Source organism: Siniperca chuatsi, linkage group LG14 (genome assembly GCF_020085105.1).
Source record: "Siniperca chuatsi isolate FFG_IHB_CAS linkage group LG14, ASM2008510v1, whole genome shotgun sequence".
NCBI classification, from domain to species: domain Eukaryota; kingdom Metazoa; phylum Chordata; class Actinopteri; order Centrarchiformes; family Sinipercidae; genus Siniperca; species Siniperca chuatsi.
The window spans coordinates 27,755,743-27,779,549 of record NC_058055.1 but is presented as its reverse complement, the minus strand read 5'-3'; the positions used below and the strand labels follow the sequence as shown (position 1 = coordinate 27,779,549).

At 43.3% G+C, this 23,807-nt stretch overlaps 1 protein-coding gene across 4 annotated transcripts; it reads left to right on the top strand.

Annotated features, from left to right (window-relative positions):
* Positions 1 to 4: 4 nt before the first annotated feature.
* LOC122887719 (hexokinase-2-like) lies at positions 5 to 23,776 on the top strand. Of its 4 annotated transcripts, none has more exons than XM_044221181.1 (12): positions 5 to 367; positions 879 to 941; positions 5,991 to 6,107; positions 12,787 to 12,949; positions 13,881 to 14,029; positions 15,166 to 15,285; positions 16,274 to 16,369; positions 18,072 to 18,171; positions 19,487 to 19,670; positions 20,654 to 20,809; positions 21,887 to 22,126; positions 23,386 to 23,776. In XM_044221181.1, the coding sequence occupies exons 3-12, from the start codon at positions 5,991 to 5,993 to the stop codon at positions 23,582 to 23,584; spliced, it is 1,524 nt and encodes a 507-aa protein (XP_044077116.1). In that variant the 5' UTR covers positions 5 to 367; positions 879 to 941; the 3' UTR covers positions 23,585 to 23,776. The 4 variants fall into 4 exon arrangements, with proteins under 4 accessions (XP_044077116.1, XP_044077115.1, XP_044077117.1 ...); XM_044221182.1 differs by having other exon boundaries at positions 8 to 367; positions 21,893 to 22,126; XM_044221180.1 differs by lacking the exon at positions 879 to 941.
* The last annotated feature ends 31 nt before the right edge of the window (positions 23,777 to 23,807 follow it).

Below are 23,807 nucleotides of genomic sequence, written 5' to 3'. Positions count from 1 at the left end.
AGGGAGGCGCAGGGAGGCACCTGCCGCTGCAAGCTAAGCGAGCTCTCCTCCGGCTTCCTTCGGGCTTAATCACCACCACAGCACGGTGTCCTCTCGGTCGAAGCTCGGCTGTGGTCGTTGGTGTCGGTTTGTTCCGTGGAAACAGCTGTTTCGAGGACGTCGGGTGCGGCTGCCGCGCGTAAACTCCGCACCCGACATCCTCCGCGCCTTGAAAAACGCACGCACAGCGCGTCCCCCTCATGATGTGACATTAACCCTGCTGTCTTCAGATGTGGTGGGTGTAAACAGAGTATAAACTGAGCTCGCACATCCTTCCCTCTTCATTGAGGAAGTTGTCTCCTGTCAGTCAGAGCGGCAGGACGCGAAGGTGAGTTACTTTACTTCACTTGTTATATGTGTAGACCAGCTGTGTGATCCGGCTCATGAAGTGGGTCCCAGTATTTTCCATGAAAGCTCATAAAGCCACTGTGGACGATTGTGTGTGTGTGTCCTGTCCTGAGAGGATTTAGGTTTTAAAGAGAACTAAAGTTTCTTGTGGAACAGCAGCTCCTTTATTTCACCCACAGACCTCCTGCTTGCTTTTTTAAAAGGGACCCCAGAGGGGGCCCCTGGACCTCAGATTTGAAACCTTGAGCTGTGTTATGGTTGTGGCTTCAGCCAGTAATGTTGTTGCTGTATTCTGTCAGCTCATGAACCGGGGTCATTTCTCTTCAACCTTTTTTAAAAAACGGGCCCAGTTTGTGAGAAACGCCTCCTGTGGGAGCCCAGAGGAAAGCTCGGCTCCGGGTTGAAGACTGTGGATAAACTTTAAACTTAGACCTGGACAGCAGCTGAAATGAGCCAAAGCTAAACGTGTTTTACCTTGTGTCCCTGCTCAGGTGTGACTGACGGCGCTCAGATACAACCTCCTGTAAATAAACCTGTTTCCAGCTGGAAGGAAAGTGAGTGTTACAGGTTTTCATTCATGCTGACAGGGGCGGCCTCGTCCTCCTGACGTAGACCGATACCTGTGTGATGAGTGCACTTTTGTATATCATATCAACTCTGAGGCAGGAATCGCCCCATTGGCTGGATTCAGCTTCGACAGGTGGAGTTAAAGAGCCTACAGGTTTTTCCTGTAATATGATCTTAAAGAGGCACTCCACCCAAAAAACACAACAAAGTCTTGATGGGCGTGTTGCCATCACCTGGATCTTCCCCTGAGCTCACAGGTGTCACAACCTGTTTTAATCACCTGAGCGACGGTGGAAGAAGTATGTAAATTATGTATTTCGGTGAAACCCCATTCTAGAAAAATGCTCCAAGTTAAAGTCCTGCATTCACAATTTTACTCACTTAAGTATTCAAGTATTTTCAACAGACTGTCGATGTTATTAAACTGATCATTATTATTGATGTATTAAGCGGTTCTTTAACGTTGTAGTTGCACGAGGACGAGGTGGAACTAACTCTAAATATTTCATACACTGTTGGTTACTTTAATCTATAACGATGCATCATGTTTTATGAACCGATCGCACGCGGTGTGTAAAATCTGTAAAGTAACTAAAGTCGAAGCAGAGAGCAAGCAGAAAGTCTAAAGTACCTCAAAATGACAGCACTTGAGTAAATGCACCTGATTCGTTTCAGCTTTTAACATTTGCAAGTGACTAAAGTTACAAATAACTTAAACTCAAGGATTCAGTTTATATCTGCTCCGATCCGACGCTTGTATTTACCTAAATGTCGATTTAAATATTTATCTGACACACTGAAATAACAGCTGTAGCTACTAAATCTGACACGCGTTGTTCTTCATCAGTCACTTGGTCCAAACACCGAAGGTCCTGGTCCGAAAACTTTACGTTTATAAGCTTCGATTATTGATCTGATCCGAATGAAAGATCAACTGCGGAGAATGCAACTCCTGAAATTTGGTCTCCAGCAGCTGCCGAGGGAAACGTCTGGCTCTTTAGCTGCTAGATGCTCCGCTACGTTCACGTCGGAGCTCGTAAACGTTTTGGTAAAACCAAAACAACTGGCTGAAAGAAGCGAAAACGCCGCGTGAAGCTGAGCTGCGGAGCTGGCGACGGGCAAAACCTCAAAGTCATTTGATCCACAAATGAATTAGCGGAGCTTTAAAGTTAGAGGAAGTTTTCTACTGGCCAGAATTTAGATATATTATCCAACACGATAATAATAGTTGTGTGGGCAGAAATAATTGGGATGAATTGTGTTTCTGTTCGAAACGATAAATTAGAAATGAGCCAACCTGTGTCTCCGCTTACACTTGCTGTATTCAGACACTTTACTCAACTAATCCTGCACCGATCGGGTCGAGTTCAGGAGTTCAATGGCGGTTCATTCCCCCCTCGGCCCTCGGTATCGCGTGACAGCAGACGTCTGGGACAGCGGGCGGGGGATTTAAATGGAGCGCACCTCCCTTCTACACTTTCAGCCCAAACTATCACGGATCGACCGCCAGTTGTTGGCTTAGCGCTTTACTGCATAAACAAACCACCGGGATGTGTACGCAGTATGTAGGCGGCTTTGTAATCAGCTGCATCTGTTTCTGATTTATACATTTCTCTTTGTGATCAGTGTCACGATTATAACTGTTATTGTTACGGGTTTATGATGTCTTGCAAAACAGCCATTTTTCCATGCGTTTACAGATCCAAGTAAATATTAACTGCAGACATTTTTCAGTAAAATATCAAGCTGTCAATGAGATTTTCTTAATAAACTACCTGCTAATAGGCAACAGGAGTTATATGTACATTACTGCCGCTTAACCATGGATGTATTCTTGCAGCAAATGCGTAACGGCAGTGCGTTGGGGGTCACTTCCCCATGGTCGCTGACCCGCTCCCTCAGCCCTCCGAAGGTCGATCTCACCGAGTTCAAGTTCACTTCAGTTTTTCAGACAAATGGAACGACACTTACGAACGACAACGTAGAAACTTCCTTTAAAAGACAACCTCACATGACGATGTGCTCTGCTTACAGCTCCCTCCTCCTTTCAAGCCTCACTGGTGGGTTTTGCCGGCACACTGGTTGGATGTACTAACCAGTAAAGTTTACTTTGGTTTGTATTTGTCAGATATATTGCGGAGTCTTTGGACCAGTGTGATGATGGACAGTACGTGGAAGTGAAATAAGGGCTTGTTCCCTTTTTGTGTGTCACTGGGCCTTCCTGTTTGTGGACGGTAAATCCGCACGTCTTACTGTAAAACCACATGATCTCGGACAAGAAGGTTCCTTGTCGATTTCTTTACTTTTTAAACCTTGACATTTATCTGCATAACAGTGCATTCAAAGTGAACTGATTAGGAAATATGATTGCACAGGAATGCACCATCTCAGCTGAGTTTTCAAACAATCCACATTTTAAACTGCATTTTCGATGCATCTAAAAACATCCGAAAGGAAGGCTTGAATTTACAAATACAAAGAAATCTAGTCAGGTGGTCTCAAGGGTGTACTTTCCACTGGAGACTTTTCAAAGTCCTATTTTTGTCCTCCTCACTTTTAACAGTTTCAGTTTGATTCATTCTGTCAAAGACCACTAAACAGTGTCCTCGTACTGTCCAACCGCCAAAATCCAGATGTGAGAAGCTCTGAGATGAAAGTGAAAGTTATTATAATTCATCTTGTCTCGAACATGAATGTCTGAACCAAAGTTCGTGGCAAACCATCCAATAGTTGCAGAGACATTTAAATTTGTAACCAACCTGCTGGTGGCGCTAGACGAAAAGCCAGAGGATCACCTAAGTCGGTAGGATACGTCGCCTTTGAACCATCAATGTTTGTACCAAATTTTGAGCCGATCCATCCGGTAGGTGCTGAGCTATTTCACTGGATAGTTAACATTTTGACCTGCAGATGGCGCTAGAGGAAAAGTCACACAATCACCAAAGTCATCAGGATTCCTCCTCTGTGGAAAATGAATATCTGCACCAAATTTCATGGCAACCCATCAAATATTTCTTGAGATATTTCAGTCTGGACCAGAGCGGTGAACCGACCACCATTGTGGCTCAATTACAGGTGACATAATGTTTGTTAGTCTGTTAAAGCTCAACGAGGGTTCAGGCTCCAAAACCAATGTTGAGTAAAGGTGAGTCCAAACACAGCTGGCGAAGCATAACAAATATTTGAGCATCGTTTTAAACCACAACTACAGCATCTATAAAGAGTCATCAGATTGTACTTCCTCAGGAACTTGAGCACTTTATTGCTGTGAATATCTCGTCATTATAGCGTTTTATAGGTTTAGTGTGTTGGATTGCCAGAAGGACTTTTTTTAAGGAGGAAAGTCCATCTGAATGCTTAATATCTTTTTGGGGACAAAAAAAAAAAAAAACACACACAAAGGTCTGTGGAATAACAGCATTCAGTTTTTTAATGACATTTTAGTGTTTTGGCAGATAAAAATAGAACATATTTAGCTTAACCTCAGCAAATTACAGATAGAGAAACTTATTTCTCTAATGTCTAGAAAGTTATATCAAGGATAGCGACTGAGCCTAGAGCTTCAAAGTTCAAATTAGCCATACTAGCTTACAGCTATCTTAGCTAGTTAGCTACTAATTGACCTTCTGAATGCCTCTGTTATGACTTAATTAGCATGTAGCTGTTTATTTTATTTAATACTGGTTCCTTCTTTCTCTCAAGTCAGTTGGCTAACATTTAGCAGCTAAGTTACACCTCCCCGTGAGGTTTTGATAGCATGTCCGTGCTCAGACTGTTGGCTAACTGTTGAATGCTAACATAATATATTTGTTAAAAAGACAACTTTTGCAAGCAGTTAAGCGCAGAAGCGGATACCAGATAATTTTAGAAGATAAACAGAAAACCCCAATATCAAGTTCCAATTTTTAAAGTGAAACTTTTAACTCTCATCTGTTTATACGCTCGACATTAGCAGCTCGACGTTAGCAGCTCAGCATTAGCAGCTCAGCATTAGCAGCTCGACATTAGCAGCTCAGCATTAGCAGCTCAGCATTAGCAGCTCGACATTAGCAGCTCGACATTAGCAGCTCAGCATTAGCAGCTCAGCATTAGCAGCTCAGCATTAGCAGCTCGACATTAGCAGCTCAGCATTAGCAGCTCAGCATTAGCAGCTCACCACACATTTGGTTCAGACATTCATGGTCGATGAATCCTACTGACTTTGGTGATCCTCCCTTTTTTATCTAGCATCACCATGAGGTTGACATTTGTGGTTTTTAATGACATTTCTCAAAAACTACTGGGTGGTTTAATGAAAAATAAGACGAATCATGATAACATTTGTGATCCTCTGACTTTTCTTCTGGCGCCACCATCAGGGTCAAAAGTTTTTTTTTTTTGCCCAATTCTTCGGTTTATAACCAAATGCTGATACTAAAAAACTAATTCCCATCAGCCTCTAATTTACTTTGCATTTAGTGCTAATTAGCAAATGTTAGCAAGCTAATAAGCTAACCTAACATGGTAAACATTATACCTGCTAAACATCAGCATGTTAGCATTGTCATTGTGAGCATGTTAGCATGCCGACATTAGCATTTAGCTCTCTGGACGCTCAAATCGGATTTCAAACAACACAGAGAACAACGGCCCGTGGACAGACGCTGAAATAAGTTGTCTGCTGGCAGTTTGGGGCGGCTTCTGTACATTTTTCATGCTGCAAAGCTGCGTCGCTAGCGCACGTGAGGTACTGACCCCTACGTCGTTACCACAGCAACCCATGCAGATAGCTTGGTGATGTCTGGACACACAAATCGGATCTGATCACTTGCAAAAAACAGCGCAGACAGTCTGTCTTAAAGATCTGATTTGCCTGCAGTCTGAACAAAGCCTTAGTCTCGTCCAAATGTAATTATTTAACCCTGCAAGCACCACAAACAGGATTACTTCACCTGCAGTATTAGGGTGGTGGCAGGAGATCTGAAACTATCTGCGTGGCTCTATACCTGTAGAGATCAGACAATATGTTTTGTGACCCTTTGACCTTCTCTGTGCAGATGAGCAGCGCAGAGGCGAAAGGCGAGAACGGCACACAGATTTCCAAGATGGCCAAAATGAGCGGAGACGCCTCGACCCTGGACGTGGACGGCATCCCTCCGGACACGCTCAGTAAGGTACGTGTCACCTTAGCAGGAAATACATTTACTGTCGTTGTTGTCTGCCAACCACCAGTGCAGACGAGCCACAGTCAGTATTGACCGAGCCGCAGGAAACTCGCCGTGACCATGTGCTGGTCTGGGTTTGATGGTTCCTTCCTCAGCTGGTGCAGGACATGTGTCATACGAGACAGGGCGCCTTTTTATCCCAGAATGCTAAACGTGTAAATACTTCATTAAAGAAAGATGTTAGCTCTGAAGAAAGTCGGTCAGAATCACACATTTTGCACTTTGATATGTGAGTTTTTAAACTGGACATGCGCCAAAAATATTCTCAGTTTGATGCATTATAGATCAAAGGTGGAGAAGTCCAACACCACGACAAATACGATTATACAGAGTGAACAACGACACAGCAAGTAATGTAACTAACGTTAGCTAGGTTGTGGGTTAGCTTAGCTTGGTTGTGGGTTAGCTTAGCTTGGTTGTGGGTTAGCTTAGCTTGGTTGTGGGTTATCTTAGCTAGGTTGTGGGTTAGCTTAGCTAGATTGTAGGTTATCTTAGCTTGGTTGTAGGTTTGCTTAGCTAGGTTGTGGGTTAGCAGACTGTCGCTACAGTTGCTGCTGCGAAGCTAACAGCCAGAGAGGACGAGGCGGTTTCCCAGAGCGAGCACAGCAGCTCCAGACAGCGACGCTCACAACTCTCCTGCTGCTGTAGCTAACATCACAACAGCAGCAGCACATCTTGGCAAACTAGAAAGTCGTTTTAACGTCACCGGACACATAAATCATGGCTGGAATAGCGCTGCGTGGCTCGGTCCGAGCATCTTTGTGTGTTTCCCGTTTACAGAGCCGGGGCTGCGTACAAACACCGGAGGCTGTTTCAGCGCTCGCACTGAACGCACAGCTAGCGGACCGAGAGGAGATATTCGCTGAATCTGTCAAAAAGACGCGTGTTGGATTAGAATCGCATGCCCCGCGTTTAATCATAGATTAATTGTCATAGATTAAACTACCAAACAGCCTAAAAAGTAGTTAAAATTAGCTTAATTTGATCAGATACAACATAAAATGCTGCATACATAATAATACAATAAAATAAAGTCACACTGACGGGTCATTCTGCTGCCTAATTAGTACTTTTACTTGATACTTTAAATACATTTTGCTGCTAGCACTTCTGTGTTTTTACTTAAGTAACATTTTGAATGCAAGACTTGTACTCGTAGTGGAGTAATTTTACCCTCAGGTACTGCAACTTTTACTTAAGTAAAAGATCTGAATACCTCTGACCAACGGTTACAAGTACAGTACAAATGGCATACAGTCTTTATACACAACCACATATAAAGACATGATTTCGCTCAAACTGAGTGGAAGGAAACGCAAAAATTAGGATTTGTTGCCGACAAAAGAGCACAGCAACTTTTTGTCACCATGTGGAGAACTGACTGTATCACCGTGACGGTGTAAAAACAGTCATTACTTTCCGTCTGTGTGATTTAAGTCGTGTCACACACTGTGGGAGGAAACAGCCTGTTGCTGGGAGGATTCATACATTCATTTTCATTTGTATTAGGTGACGTTAAGTGACATGACTTTATTTCCTTAATTTTACAATAGTAGAAGTTTTCAGGGACAGATGCAGGAAAGGTCACACCCGACACTCCTCTTTATTCCCAGAAAACCTCCTGCAAATGTTTCTTAGTCGGCCGTGATGCTGCGACATTTTCAAGAAGTCTTGTTCATTTCTCTGAAATTCAAAAATGTTTTGAATTTTTGGGTGAGACTCTGATAAGACACCCACGATGACACCAGTTCTTACGTCACGATCGACCATTTCGGCTGAAGTTCCTTCTGTTGGTCACCCACTTAATCACTGTTATCACCTACACCGAGACCGAAGGTTCGCAGCCACGCGAGCAGCGGTGGAAGAAGTATTCAGATCTTTACTTAAGCAAAAGTACCACTGCAACAATGCAAACATACTCTGCATTTTAAATCCTAAACAAAAGTATTATCAGCAAGGTGTCTTAAAGTATCAAAAGTAAAAGTACTCATGCAGTAAAAGTGGCCTTGACTGGCAAATTATTATATGTTATGTAATAGATCGTTAATGCTAATCAATGTTAGAGTAGCATTTTACTGTTGTAGCTGCTCAGCCCGTTCTCTTCAATCTGCGTACAAATATCACGACTTTCAAACTGCGTGCAGTGCATACGCCAATCCTTCCCTTTAACTTCTGTGGAGAGCAGATCAGATCAGAATCAGAATCAGAAATACTTTATTGATCCCCGTAAGGAAACTCTTTGTTACAGCAGCTCGCCTTTACGTCAGTGCACACAGGAGAAAGTACTAGCAAACAATATGATGCACTATTAAACACTATAAAACAGGTCAGAAAACAGGTCCAAGTACCAGGTGGGTATAAGTATAAAATAAAATAAGTGTGAAGCACCAAGTGGGTTTACCGGTTGATGATGATGATAATACAGTATAATAATACAATGTAATAAAATAAGTAATAAGCAGTGGTGCATGTACTGTCGAGTTAAGTGTAGCTTATTGAGATTATTAAGATATTGCACAGTAATAATGGAGGTATATAATATCAATATCAATAAATAGGAAAAACTAACATGGGAAAACTAAATATTGCCCAGGAGTATTAAACACAGAATATTGCACAATTATTCAAGTATGGCAGAGATGTTAATGATCAATGTCCAGTTTAGTGACTTCGGGTCATACAGACTGACACTTAGAGGGAGGAGTTAAAGAGTCTGATGGCCACAGGCAGGAAGGACTTCCTGTGGCGCTCTGTGGTGCATTGTGGGGGGATGAGTCTTCCGCTGAAGGTGCTCCTTTGCTTGACCAGCACGTCATGGAGCGGGTGGGAGACGCTGTCCAAGATGGCGTGTAGTTTACCCAGCATCCTCCTCTTTGACACCACCGCCAGAGAGTCCAGCTCCACCCCCACAATGTCACCGGCCTTACGGATCAGTTTGTTGAGTCTGCTGGCGTCCGCTACCCTCAGCCTGCTGCCCTCAGCCTGCTACCCTCAGCCTGCTGCCCCAGCATGCAACAGCATACAGGACAGCACCGGCCACCGCAGACTCATAAAACATCCTGGGGTCTGACGATAATAACAGCGGGGTGGTTAGGTCAGCATGCAACAGCATGGTGTAGATGGTGAAGAGGTTAGCCTGATGGGGAGATGCATCCAAATGCCACACATCACCTCGAACGGTCATGACGTCACCAGCGAGGCGTCAGGTTTGGTTAGGCTTAGGCAACAAAACGTAACGTTGTAACGTTAAAAGTTTAAATAATTCAACGTTGACTTTTGCTTTCTCACGGGACGCGATGGTCTCCTGGGTGAAAGTCCCGTGTTTGTTTGCCCCCCTACGCAGACTTGGTCGCTGTTTAAACTACATCGCCTGACGTTTCTTTCTCTACGACATTCGCACGTAAAGTGACACGCCGTCGCTGCTCAATGTTAGTCCAGCCTGCAAAATTGGACTTTGCCGTATGCGTTGCATGCAATTTGAAGTTTTGAACGACATATACAGTTAGCTAGTTTAGTCCAGTGGTTCCCAACAAAAGGGGTCTGTATATATAGTTTGGACTTTTCTATAATCTTTGTTGTGAAATATGTTGTACTGTTACTGTCCACATTTGCACAGTGAGTTACTGTGTCTGCAGGCTGGCTCAAGCCAATATAACGCCTTTAACAGTCCCGGACCATCAGAGTCACGATGGAGGAATGAAGTCTGCAACGCCTCCGCTGAAGTAAAAGCAGGAACGAGCGTGTAGAGACAAAAGACAGAAAGAAAAAGAGGACATTAAATGACAGAAAGAGCGAGACGAGGCCTGAACAAACACGCCTCTGGAAAATTACTGCAGAAGAAGAAGAAGAGAGGAGTGGTGTGCGTTTGTGTCACAGACTATAAAATGATGTAGTCTTCGTGACGTCACCCATAGGTTTCTGAAGAACGAATGAAGCCTGGTGGATGAAACCAGCCACCTGTGACGGCACCCACCTGTATAAAACAGCTGTCATGGACGCGGAAATTATAGAGACCAACACCGTTTTTTTGTACCAGGATGTAAACGTGTTTATTTGGCAGGAGGTTGCCGCTTGGTTTTGTATCCACACTTCATGCCAAGTGTGCAGGTTTGACCTTCGGTGTGCAGAGTCTGATGCTATCAGAGTTTAGGCTAACGTTAGCGACTCATTTAGCTCGGGGAAGTTACGCTCCAGCATCTTCGAAGCCAAACTCGTTACCCGAGTTTAAGTTTGCCGAACGCGTCGGCTCGTGCTCGTCCTCAAAGCCTTTTCCGTTACGAAATTGAAACAAAGTCTTTGAAAATGCAAACATTAAAGCATAACTCTAACCTCCGAGTTGCGAGTTGTGCGAGTGTGTATCTCTGTAGTTAGCATCCAAAAAGGGTTGAAAATTAACATTTTAATTCCATTATTATTTTAATAATACTGTACGATAACAATAGGACTAACCAGCTATACCCTGCAATACAAGAACAATGCATGCTTTATTTCTTCTACGTGTCTTGTAAACTGGTGAGGATGCTGACTTTTCAGCTGGGACCCGTTAGCTTTAGCCTCAGTCTGTTAGCATTATAGGCGTCGTGTACAAGATGCTTTTACAGGGTTTTTGTTTTAAAACAGCAGCTCGTGTTCCTGGATGTTGGGGATGAGTGCGGTCATTTAGGACGCAGTACACTTTATTTAAAATGAGTGTTTTTGTAATGTTTTGCTGACTGATGTCTGTGTTCACTTCCAGTAATTTCCGGAAAGTTAAAACTCTCTCTGAACCTCAGTTTTCATTTGTACATAAACAGGAACATAAACAGTTTTGGCTACAGAAAGTGCTTTGCAATGTAGGTGTGGTCACACCTGTGTAGAGGACTACGTGTAAATGTAGAAATATAGATGCAGTTTGGTACGTTACAGCTGCCCAGTGCAGCTTTTTTTTCCCAGCTTTTTAAGGAAGCGGGAAACAGAAGGAGAAATGTGAATTGTTGTTGCCATCTCCAGAGGATCGTAACATGTTGTAGCAGCCAGGCCTCTTCCTGCAGAATACGCCTCTGAAACATTTCCTTTAGCAGAAACACAGAAGCGTAAACGCTACAGGTCTTAAGACACACACACGTCTTCTTATTAGTATTTCTGTTGGCCATAGACCGCAGTGAAATGTAAAACTGAGTGGTTGGCATCTTCGACAGACCACCAGGTGAATTTAAAACTGAGTTACAGGGATTAATATATCAAAAATATAAAACCAGACGCATCATTTGTAGAATCTGTGAATAAAACTCCTTAATATCTATTTATATTTTGTCTAATTTAGCCAGACTGGCAATGTCAGAGGAGGGCTGAATGTACAGCAGCAGGATTTGCCTGAATGTTTTTGCTGAAAAGCCCCATTCAGTCAGTCAGTCAGTCAAATCTGAACTCACAGACACGAAACACATACTGATATCATTCAGTGCGACTTACACTTCCCGAGGATATCAGTATCTCTGATGTCCGTCGCGAATAAACCTCCACAAATCCTCTTAGAAATCACAGAAAAGAGACGCTTCAGAACTTCCCCGAGAATCGTCCTGTTTTTAAGTTTTCTTCAGCGTCTAGTTAGTAATTCTGTTCCTCGCGCTCCTGTGTGTTTATTTTATTTCACATTCGCTGACACAGTCCTGCCAAGCACGCAATCTATCAATCAAGAGGTGTCTTTCTTTCTTTTTTTTTTATTAAGAGTGACTCTTAACAGACGTTAAGAGGAAACTCTCAGCACCGTTTAGCAGGACTCCTCGTGCTGAGATGAGATCAGGTTTGTTGTGTAAGTGGCCACAGATTCCTAGAAGGCCATGAGCTGTATTGTGTAAGTACGACGTCCCGTAACAGTTCGTTCAGGTTTATTGGAAACCTCTTTTGCACGGGGCGGGTGTGACCTGACGTGCAGCATAGTTTCATGATTATGTGTTATGCTGAAGTCTGTTCCCCCTGAACTCCCACCTGCAGATTGATGCTGCAGATTTTGAGGAAACGCTGCCATCTTGTGGATAAATGATGTGAAATCTGTTCACTTTTTATATTTGTATTATTTTTAACCGTCTGATTTCATTCGCCTCGTTGCCTCCTGAAATGTTTTAATCCTGGTTCAACCATGTGTAACTTTGTGCCGCATGAACAAAGCTTATTATTTATCACTATTATTATTCACTTTTTGTTTTTTTCTCATGGATCAAGTCATTTATGTGGTTAATAGGCAACAAAAACACAACAGTATTATTATTTATCTGCCGACTGTACCTTTTTATCAGTGTGTATTTAAATGTAGTGTATACTGTGTATGTACAGCACAGTGTGGTGTTTAAAGAAAATAAGTTAGAAATAAACTAATCAAATCACATAAAACAAAAAGTTTTTAAACAGACAAACGAAGCAAACTTTAACATTTTAGAAATAATAAGGCTGCTTTAAACTGTCTCTATTTGATTTTTGATTTGGTTTAAGTTCACTTTGTTTTATTGCCATCGTGAAACCTAAGTACATAAACGTGTTGCCGAAACATACAGAAACAAATGGTTAATTTTAAGTACATTTTGTATCATTATTATTATTATTATTATTATTATTACACATGTATTGTTTTTTTGCGTATGTCTGTCTGCAGGTGCAGGAGTACCTGAAGTGTTTCCATCTGTCTCTGGAGAAGCTGCAGGTGGTTTCTGCTCGGCTGAGGAAGGATCTGGTTCGAGGTTTGGGGAAACACACTCATCACAAGGCGCCCGTCAAGATGCTGCCCACCTTCGTCAGGGCCACACCGGACGGGACGGGTATGTTTCAGTTAGCCAGATGGGCAACATGAGTTCCCCTTGAAGTTCTTTTGAGTTCACTAAACTCTTTAAATTAAGTTTTTAAAGATGGGAGACTTCCCAGCATGCTTGGGGCTTAGAGACACCTCTTTTTTTGTTGTTGTTTGAAGAAAACATTCATAGTACAAACTTGCTGTTTGTCTTTAATATAAATCAAGCAAAGTTGTTTATTCCAAGAGGGTCCGACCGCCGAGCCAACTGGAAGGGATTAGAGTCCCCATACGTGAGCTGCATCACTTTCATTTCTGCCTTAAAAGTATAAAATCAAGCAGGCTACTACTTTTTAACTCCTTTTCTCTCAGAATGAGAGGCTAACGGTATCTTCTTTGGAACAAATCTGCTATAAGTGAAATAAAAATCCCAGAAAGACACACAAAAAGTGAAATGTTGGGGGGTGGGGGGGTGGGGAGTAGGATCAGACTAGTTTTGCCCTGGGTTTCCCCTCTCAGGCTACATACAGCCCACAGTGATGAAGGTTGTTGGGGCTGCATGCAGCCTGAGAGGAATGCCTGCAGACACTACTCAGGGCTGTAAAAGATCCAGCCAACGTTGTTTTTTGGGGGGGCGTTAAAAAAAAAAATTGTAATCCATGTTTTTATTTACAGTAATATTCTCCTAAAAAAGACGCTCGAATTGAACGTCAGTCAAAGATTAGAGAGTAAAGCACAAAGACTAAAACAACATTATCAATTTGAAATGATCAGGCACCTTCAAAGGAGACTAAAAATCATTTTAAGCAGAGTTTTACACAATATTTCTATCTTTTAACCGCCACAATAACCAGTTTTATCACAATTTGCTAGATTGATTCAACTGTTTATCGATGCATTAGTGCAGAGAAAAGCAGATACTTAACTTTTGACGCCGCTGATCAACCTGTTCCTCCCGGCAGAGAAAGGCGACTTCCTGGCGTTGGATCTCGGTGGAACGAACTTCCGCGTGCTTCACGTCCGCGTGGTGGAGGAGGAGCAGAAAGTGCTGAAGATGGACAGTCAGATCTGTGCCATCCCAAAGGAGATGATGCTGGGGACTGGAGAGCAGGTGACGCAAAATTAAACTGATGATAGTCTGCACTGTTTTATTAAATGCGTAACTGAAAGGTGCCCCGCGGAGCAAACAGACAAAACTCAGCGTTACTCAACAAAACCCACCGAATGTATCGCTGAGCTCCGTCAAATGTTTTTGGTATTTCCTTCCTTCATAAAACATTCGCAAAGCTGATTTTTTAAAAAAGTTTTCAGGACATCCTTACTATCTATAAAACAGGACAAAAGTGTAACTGAACCAAGAAGGAACGGTGTCTCCATCCCTTATGTATCTGGACTGTCTGAAAAACTACCAAGTATCTTTAGACAGCACGATGTTCCTGTTTTCTTTAAACCAGGCAACACTTTAAGACAGAAACTCGTTCACCCTAAGGACAAGATGCCCACACAGAAACAGAGTAATGTAGTTTACTCCATTCAGTGCAGTGAGGAAAACCGCAAAGAACGGTACACAGGTGAGACTAAACAGCCGCTTCACAAAAGACTTTATCAGCACAGACGACACGCTAACTCGGGATTGCAGAGCGCCGTGCGTTTGCGTCTAAAAGCTACAAGCCGCACATTTGATGACAGCGAGGTGGAGATTCTCAGTAGAGAGAAGAGTTGGTTTGAAAGAGGAGTCAAAGAGGCCATTTTTGTGGAAAAAGAAAACCCCTCTTTGAACAGAAATGGTGGTCTGAGATTCAATCTGCCCAAAGTTTACCACAGTGTGTTAACACCGTGGTCAAGCCAATCACATGCTAATCAGGTACTTAACAGTGATGAGGGAGGTGCAGCCAGAAAACAACAGGCCTGATTACTGGGCCATCATGGAAACTATTAGGTCAGTTTCAGGTGAAACTAGCTAATCAACAGACACTCAGGTAGACTCCTTCCTGAGGGCGGGGCTTAAGCAACACAGAGTAGCTTAAATTTCCAGTTCCCGTCCCATTATTTAACAATTGAGAATGACTTCCGGATGGGAGCCGAAACGTCTCGATTCTGAAAACAGTGTCCAGATGACTACGACTGAAACCTTTTCTACGATAGATCACTCCTGGACGAACGAGGGACGACGCCGTCTTACTATCTATATATCTTTTGAGATGTTCAAAATGACACGATAGTTAAAAAGTCTTTCCCTGTGTCCAGCTGTTCGACCACATCGCGGCCTGTCTCAGTGATTTCCTCGTCTCTCAGGATCTGAAGGGACAAACTCTTCCTCTGGGCTTCACCTTCTCCTTCCCCTGCGAACAGAAAGAAATCGACAAGGTCTCACACACACACACACACACACACACACACATTCAAATATTTCAGTCCAGATTTAAAACTGTTTGTCTTTGTCGCACAAGAAATGTGTCCGTGATGGGACAGAGTACGTCCTCTCGGGATCTTTGTGAATCGGCGCCTGTCTGCAGCTCGTGTCAGGACACCCAGCCCTTAAAATGCACACCTGATGTTCCTCGTGCAAGAACCGATTCGTTGTTAAGCGGCACGTACGAGAGATCTAAGAGAATTTGTTGTATTCGCCGGTTTAGGTACGAACGAAATGTCCGACTGGTGCGGACCCGTCGTACGAGTCGAGGACAGATACACAGGGGGGACGCGCGCTTGTACTTACAATGCCTTCATCTAAATGAATTTGGAGCTTAAGCGTGACAAAACAGACGTAATGCAAAATGAATCATCGTCATCGTGGCAGCCAGTTTACTGAGAGTTATTTTTTTTTAACATCTAATGATTTTCTTTGGCGTATTTCATCATATTCACCGGAGCTGCCTCTCTCGTTTGCTGCAGAAAGACGTTTGTTAGCGTCTAGCTTCGTGCCAAACTGTTAGGCCACCTCTTTTATTTCAGTCACAGTGCAGCTCTGCTCCGACGTCACGTCACTGGCAGCTGTATTAAATCATATTTCCGGTCTTTTAATACGACTATTAACATCGCTGAACTTGTTACCCTTCTGTCTGCTGATTTCTGACAGCAGGACTTGTGAAATTCTTCTTTTTAAACTCCGGTAACTGTTTTTTTGTGAACGAAACTTTCCCACAAACGGAGCAGAACAGGAAGCCGTACGTACGTGGCCGTTTTTTGTTTTTTTTTAAGGGTCACAAACGCTCGCCTCCTCGCGAACACGCGGCATTCATCGGACTGAAACCAACGATTTGCAACGAGAGAGTTTGATGACTTGAAACGCTCGTACGAGCAAACCTCGCAGAAAGATTTAGGATTCGATTTATTGAATTTTCTCTCCACACAGAGCATCCTGATCCGCTGGACCAAAGGCTTCAACTGCTCCGGGGTGGAGGGAAAAGACGTGGTGAAGTTACTGAAAGAGGCCATTCACCGGAGAGGGGTCAGTCTGAAACGCCGAGGCTCATATGGGGATTGATGTTAAGCAATATGATGGAATGAAATGTCATGATTCGATTGATTTGAACATTTACTGAACATACGCCAAACACCGCCTGGTTCTAGCTTCTCAAAAGTGAGGATTTGATGCTTTTCTCTGTTTTTATATCGTTTTAAAACCGAATGTCTTCGGGTTTTGGTCTCTTAACGGGTATTTTTCTTCCATTAATCAAGAAAATAATCAGTAGATTAGTCGATTTGTGAAAATTCGCTGCAGCTCTAGTCACGTTCTTTGTAAGAAACAGATTAAAATCTTGGGAGTTTGTTTGTGGGGATCCATCCAGTGGTCATTTGGCATTGTGAGGAGAATGCAATAAACCCAAACATTGCAGTCCAACCTGCTTTTGTTTCCCAGAATGCACCTCTAAATCAGGGTCCGGGTGTGGATTGTACACGTCCAGGCAGAGACACTGATACCAAATATAAAACAGTATATAAAGCAGTTAAAATCAGCTCAACCTTGACCAAGCCACAACATTAAAACGCTGCCTACGCTGTGATAACAATCCAATAAGATAGCTTATGAGTTCACACGATCAGTAAAGTTTGCAGCAAGTACGACTTTGCTGACAATACTTTTACTTAAACCTGCAATACCTGGGGTTTCTTTTTGGCCGCTTGGCGGAAAAGAAGTTGTGAACACAACACTGACATATCATCACCTTTTTAAGTCGATACTTGTGAACAAGCAGCAGCTTATTTCCGCCTCCAGCAGCGACGTGACGCTCCGTCAGGAGGCGTGTCAGAGTCACGTGACGCTTCGTCAGGAGGCGTGTCAGAGTCACGTGACGCTTCGTCAGGAGGCGTGTCAGAGTCACATGACGCTTCGTCAGGAGGCGTGTCTTTGTCTCCTGATGGACGTCGGTCCGGTCTTCTCTCCGTCATCTCTGTGTTTGGTCTCCAGCAGCTGCTGAGGGAAACATCTGGCTCTTTAGCTGCTAGATGCTCCGCTACGTTCAGCAGCTGGACTCTGACTGCGTCTGGCTGCTGCCGAGCAGGTAGCGTTCAGCCGCTTTTTACAGCTTCTTCTTCTCTGGAAACAACGTTCTGAGAGCTGAGAGGAAACCAGAACAGCAGCAGACGAACAGCGAGCTGAAAGTCACTGTGAAGCTCCGTGAAGCTGCAGGTTCAGCAGCAGAGACACACCGTCACATTGTTCATGTTTTCATTTAATACAGTGTTAAAAATAGCTGTTTTAAGTAACACTTTGAATGCTTTTACTTATAATGGAGTATTTTTACATTGTAGTATTGCTACTTAAACTTCTTCCACCACTGCCGTTCTCTGCTGGATTTGTCCCCGTGTGCCTGATGAACCTCAGTATGAAATACATTCATATAATACACGAAGAAAGAAGACGAAATAACCCGAGTATTCGTGCGTGCTGTAAAGATCTCAGTGGTTATTTATCTTTTTCATACGTTTTGGGACGGTTTTGGTATTTCTGGATGCACATGAAGCTGATTAGATGCTGTTTGTGCAGGTTTTTCCGCGTCTCTTGTTTCTTTGCTGTCTGTCAGAAGCAGCTCAGACTCAGACAATGTGTGTGTGTGTGTGTGTGTGTGAGTGTAGGCAGGTTGTTTGGTATACAGATTATAAATAGGAAGGACGTAAACACACCTCTCTATCACTCCCTCTCTCTGCAGGACTATGATATAGGCTCAGTTGCCATGGTGAACGACACGGTGGGCACGATGATGAGCTGCGGCTACAAGGACCAGAGCTGTGAGATCGGCATGATCATCGGTAACCACGCGTTTTAATAAATAAATAAACAACTTCAGGACACGGAGCGGCCTCTGCCCATTAGGGTTTCTCTGGATTTAAGGAAAAGATCTGTGATTTTATTTTACGTGCACATGGAAGAAGTACTCAGATCTTTTACCCCAGTGTAAAAATACTCTCTTACAAACATTCAGAGTCAGCTTCAAAATATACTTAAAGTACCTGAAGTTAAAGCGCTCGTTATGTAGAATGGCCCGTTTCAGGATCACGTGATGCGTTATTCATCACTTTAATGTTGTAAAGGAGGAGCTAACTGGAAAACAGGCTGTTTGTCTCATGAAAAGTCGACTTTTTAGAGATACGTGGTTCTCGCAGGACGGCGACGCTGCAGACACGTGATGATCTCATAGACCATGATGCATTGCTGCAGGTTAAACTACCCAGCAGTATATAAAGCAGTTAAAATGAGCTCAGCCTGAAACATCTGCAGCAGTAAAATGCAACACACACATGAATGCAGCAGGAATATGAATCCAGAAACATCAGATATAATAAAACACTGACAGGAAGCATTTTACTTTTCTAAGTACATGTTGCTGATAATACTCACAAGTAAAGGATCTGAATACTTCTACTACTCATCAAGTATTATACTTAAGTACAATTCTGACATACTTGTACTTTAAATATTTCCATTCTGTGCTGCTTTATACTTCCACTCCACTAGATTTCAGAGGGAGATATTGGACTTTTTACTCCACTACATTTATTTAAACACTTAAAGTTACTTTTTACATTAAAAAAACAACACATATGATGCAGTACTGAACTACTAACCTCCCCAGATGTACACCAAGTATCTACGATCGGCTCCACTTCGACAAACTACAACATTAAAGTGCTCTTACTTGTATTTGTTGGTGATAAACGCTCTGAAAGGGGCCGTTCTGCATAATGAGGACTCTTACTTTTGATGCTTTAAGGACAGTTTGCTGATAATACTCACATACTTTTACTTATTAAGCTTTTGAATGCAGGACTTTTACTTGCAGTGGAGTATTTTCAGTGTTATTTGTACATTTTCTTCCACGACTGGCCATCGCTAGAGTCACACCGCGTTGCTAAAAAGAGCAGATTGTTTTTTTTAATCTGTTCTTTCTTTGACTAAACTGCAAGATTTAGTTTTTACATGAACGCAGCATTCCAGTGTTATTACAAGCAGAAATATCAGGAGCTGCCACGTGCTCAGATAACCTTCTTTGTGTTCAAATCGGACCCCGGGCCTAGATGGTACCAAAACAAAACAAACAATCATCGTGCTTCTCTTCCTCTGTAGGTACGGGAACCAACGCCTGCTACATGGAGGAGATGACGAACGTGAAGCGCGTGGAGGGCAGAGAGGGGCGGATGTGCATCAACACCGAGTGGGGCGGCTTCGGGGACGACGGCTCCCTGAAAGACATCCTGACGGAGTTCGACGTGGTGGTGGACAAGACGTCCATCAACCCCGGCGTCCACACGTAAGTATGAGGATCATTTTAGACAATGTTTTTAGTGCTGAAACGATTAGTCCACCCAACGGTTTTAATAATACATCGACCATTTAAGTCATCTGTAGATGAGCAGATGCCAAATGTTCTCAGCTTCTCAAATGTGAGGATTTCAGACATGAAACGTAAACACCAGAATACAAATTTCAGTGGTTGTTGTGCCTTTGGAAATAATATGACTAATGCTTATCAGTTTCACTTTTTACAGATTTTCTCGGAAAGACACCAAGCATTTTTTTATTTTATTTTTTTTTAGGCTAAGAGTCTGCAGCCGTGCTAGCAGCTCTGTGAGTCTGTGCTTAGACACAGCGGCGCTTTGAGCTAAATGCTAACATTTGTGTCTGATTCTGAGGTGAAACAGGAAACTCAAGACTTTGTTATCCTGATGTTAGCATTGGATGGATATATTAAATGTCCTGTTATGATGACAAACACTTGATCACACAATACAAACACCAAATTTTGGGTGGGTTATATTAGCATGCTAGCTAATTAGCGCTAAAGAGAAAGTACAGCTGAGGCTGATGGAAATGTGGGAACAAAGCGATCAGCAGAGTTATTACAGTTCGTCCTGAGGGGAGCACGAACGATGAAGCACGTTTCATGTGCAAACTATTTAATAGTTGTTGAGATATTTCAGTCTGGACCAAAGTGGTGAGCGGACTGTCCCTGGAGACATGGCGCTAGCGTGGATACAAAGAGCAGATTGATTTATACAAAATGTCTCCCAGATTGTATGTTTCAACACAATCTGTGGCGTCTTGTGATGAGGACAGCTCAGAAAACGCTTCCAGTCACGGAAAATCAAGAGAAAACGCAAAAGAGCTGCTTTTTATATGCAAAACAGACTGATTTATCCTTTTTTTTTATTAGATCTGTTTTCACGTGGTCCTCACCCATCTTTTAGATGATGGATATTTTTTGTCTCTTCTCTGTCCCGTTTCCTCCTGTAGCTTTGAGAAGATGATCAGCGGCATGTATTTGGGAGAAATCGTTCGGCTGCTGCTGGTGAGGCTGACGGAGGACGAGCTGCTGTTTAAGGGACAGGCCTCGGAGGCGCTGCTGACTCCGGGCAAATTCGAGACCAAGTTCATCTCTGAGATTGAGGAGTGAGTGTCCGATGGAGGCTTCTTAAATCAATCGTCCACCTTTCGTCGGGAGGCATCGATACTGCGGTTTGGAGTCGTGAACTCTCCAATCCGACGCTTTCTTTAAAGGGAAACTGAGCTGTTTTAAAACATTTATCTTGGTTCTAAAAACATTTTTTAAGCCTTTCTTTACCTCACTTGAAGAAAGAACCGGGCCTTTTATTTTTGTTCAGTTTGTTTGTCGTGTTAATTTGTCGCTGTCAGTGCAAACTCAACACTGTCACATTATAAGTCTCCGAGTCAGGGATCGCTGGAGGTCCGTCAGAGCCGGGGGGCTGCTGAGAGGAAGTCGGTCTATAAAATGACGTCATACTAAGAGCTACGCGACATCCGTGGGGGTTTGCGTTAATTTGAATGGCCAGGATCATTTATATCTAAAAGTTATTAACAGCATTTACGCTACAACACTTGAGCACCATCATGCTGTTTGTCAGAGCAGCCACAGCAACTCCGCAGGCAACAACGCTGAAGTCATGCATGAAAACTGCAAGGAGGCGCCTCGCGACCAGTTCGTCATACAGTAGTTTCTAATAATGCAGAGCAGCAAGGACGCGGCCATTTCACACGGGAGGCGAGCGCATACGCCTCGTGCGCGTAGCTCATACACTTCACTGATAAACCCGAGCTATTTTGCCGTGTAATCAGGAGCTGCAACCAAATCACGCGTCCTGTCACAGTTAACCCACGTGATCGGTGCCCTGACGTCTTTTGGTTACTTTGATTCGCTTGAAAAACTCCTGCAAAACACCTCGACGTGTTCACGAAACAACAGAAAAGCTCCGACCTGCTGCGGGTCGCGTTACTCTGCGGGGAAGTATTATAAACGGACTGCGTAACTAACCAGGTGAGTCCCCACTCCACGTTGTTTTAATACACGTTTTGGCCGCTCGGACAACTTGCGCTCTGACATCACATCGTTATATCAGTTATATCAGTCGCCATGACGATTATCACAGTAAGATGAGCACTTGTTTATTTAACTTATTTGCTTTCTATCATTTGACCATTTTGTTTGTTCGTTCCTCCATGTTTTCTGAGTCTCAGGCAGGACAGCGGTCTGGAAAACGCCCAGAATATTCTGACGCTGTTGGGTTTGAAATGGGACGAAGTCGACTCTCGTGTGGTGCGTCTGGTCTGCAGCGCCGTCTCCTCACGCTCCGCCCGTCTCTGCGCCGCTGCCCTGGCAACCATCGCCAACCGTATCCGTGTCAACCGCGGGCTGGACCATCTGAAGACCACCGTGGGGGTGGACGGGACGGTCTACAGAAAACACCCCAAGTAAGGAGGAGTATGAGTGGAGACGAAAGGAAAGCCATGAGAATGAAACGCTGTCAAGAAAAATGTAAAAGCCAGTTTATACGAGTTTTAAAGTGTTTAAAACACATTAAAATGTCCTTATAAGCATTTATAAGGACATTTTAAGTGTTTATTAACGTACAGTATCTTCAGCAATTCTAACATCTTCTCAGAAGTCGTATTTTATGTAATTACTGCTGTGCTATATTGTCATTCATCATCTGTTTATACACCAGCATCCAGTTGTGGCTGCTTCACAGGGGATAAAGTTGATGCCAACGGCTTCAATAAACACTTTATATCTGCTTACACCTACATTATACTGTGTTATAAGCCATTAATTAAATGTCAATTAAAATAAAGTGTTGCAAGTTTAAGATGTGAACTCTGAACAACGACAAACCGTCACACCAAGATATTTAAATGCAGTTTTTGCTCTACGTCTCGACCCTTTGATGTAATTTTCCCATCATTCGTTCAAAAGTTCGATTTGATTTGAGAAGTGGAGCGGCGTCGTTCTGGCGATACAGTTTGGAGCTGCTTTTAAACCATCTTCTGATATTGGACAGCTGACCGCTAAACGCCAACATTCTTTAACACAATAGACAGTAAAAAAAAAAGACATTTTAATCTTAAAATAGAGACAGTTATCTAATATCTACTGAAAACTGCATTGAGTTTGGTTGGCAAACTCTCCTGTAGTCAGTGACGCAGGCAGAGAAACTATAAAAAGACATTTTGCTACAAAGCCCAAACTATCGTCGAGTCCTGAAACAGCTGTTTCGTGTTTGTTTTAGGGAGATGTGAAATTAGATTTATCCGTCTGTGTGAACAGGCGGGAGGCGACGCATTTGGGTGTTGACACATTACCGCACTTCCTGCCTTTGTGAGAAGAACGGCGCGTTGAGAAAATACCGTGAATTACTGTTTAAAGGTCCCGTCGCGTCCCTGTCCCCCAGTGTTATTTCCTTTTCATGTGTTAAACGACAGATGTTGCATTTGTAACTGTAACTGCTGCACATGTTCACACTGTAAACTGTTTATTTACAGTGCGTTGCCACTATATGCCTCAGTACTGCTCTGAGATGATTAATTACAGTTTAATTAATTTAGCAATAAGTTTAATCTAATCTAAAACAATTTTCTCATGATAATGAGAGGGAAGAGATTATTTTCGTTTTTCTTCATCTCTTGTCTCTCATCTCTTCCCCCTCCTCGTCCCCCCCCCCTCCCCTCCATAGTTTCAGCAAGGAGCTCCAGGAGACGGTGCGCCTCCTCGCTCCCGAGTGTGACGTCACCTTCCTCGTCTCGGAGGACGGCAGCGGGAAGGGCGCTGCCATGGTAACGGCTGTGGCGCAGCGGCTGGCTCTTCAGTCCCGCCTGTTAGAGGACAGCGACGGTGAGGGCGACGAAGAGGAGGAGGAAGATAAACAAGAGTAGAGAGGATGCACACTGACACACGAGACTGCACTGTTTTTAAAGCGTGCTGTATTTTTGTTATTCAGTTAAATTTGATGTGAATTTTGCTCCTGCAGAACAGTGAGCCGCACTTCTGTTGCTTTCTGTTACAAGCTCCGTCATGTTCTTGCATTTACAAACATTAAAGCTTCCCTGTGGAGTTTCTGACCTCTAGCAGCGCTGTGGAGCAGTTTTTCTTTCCCCG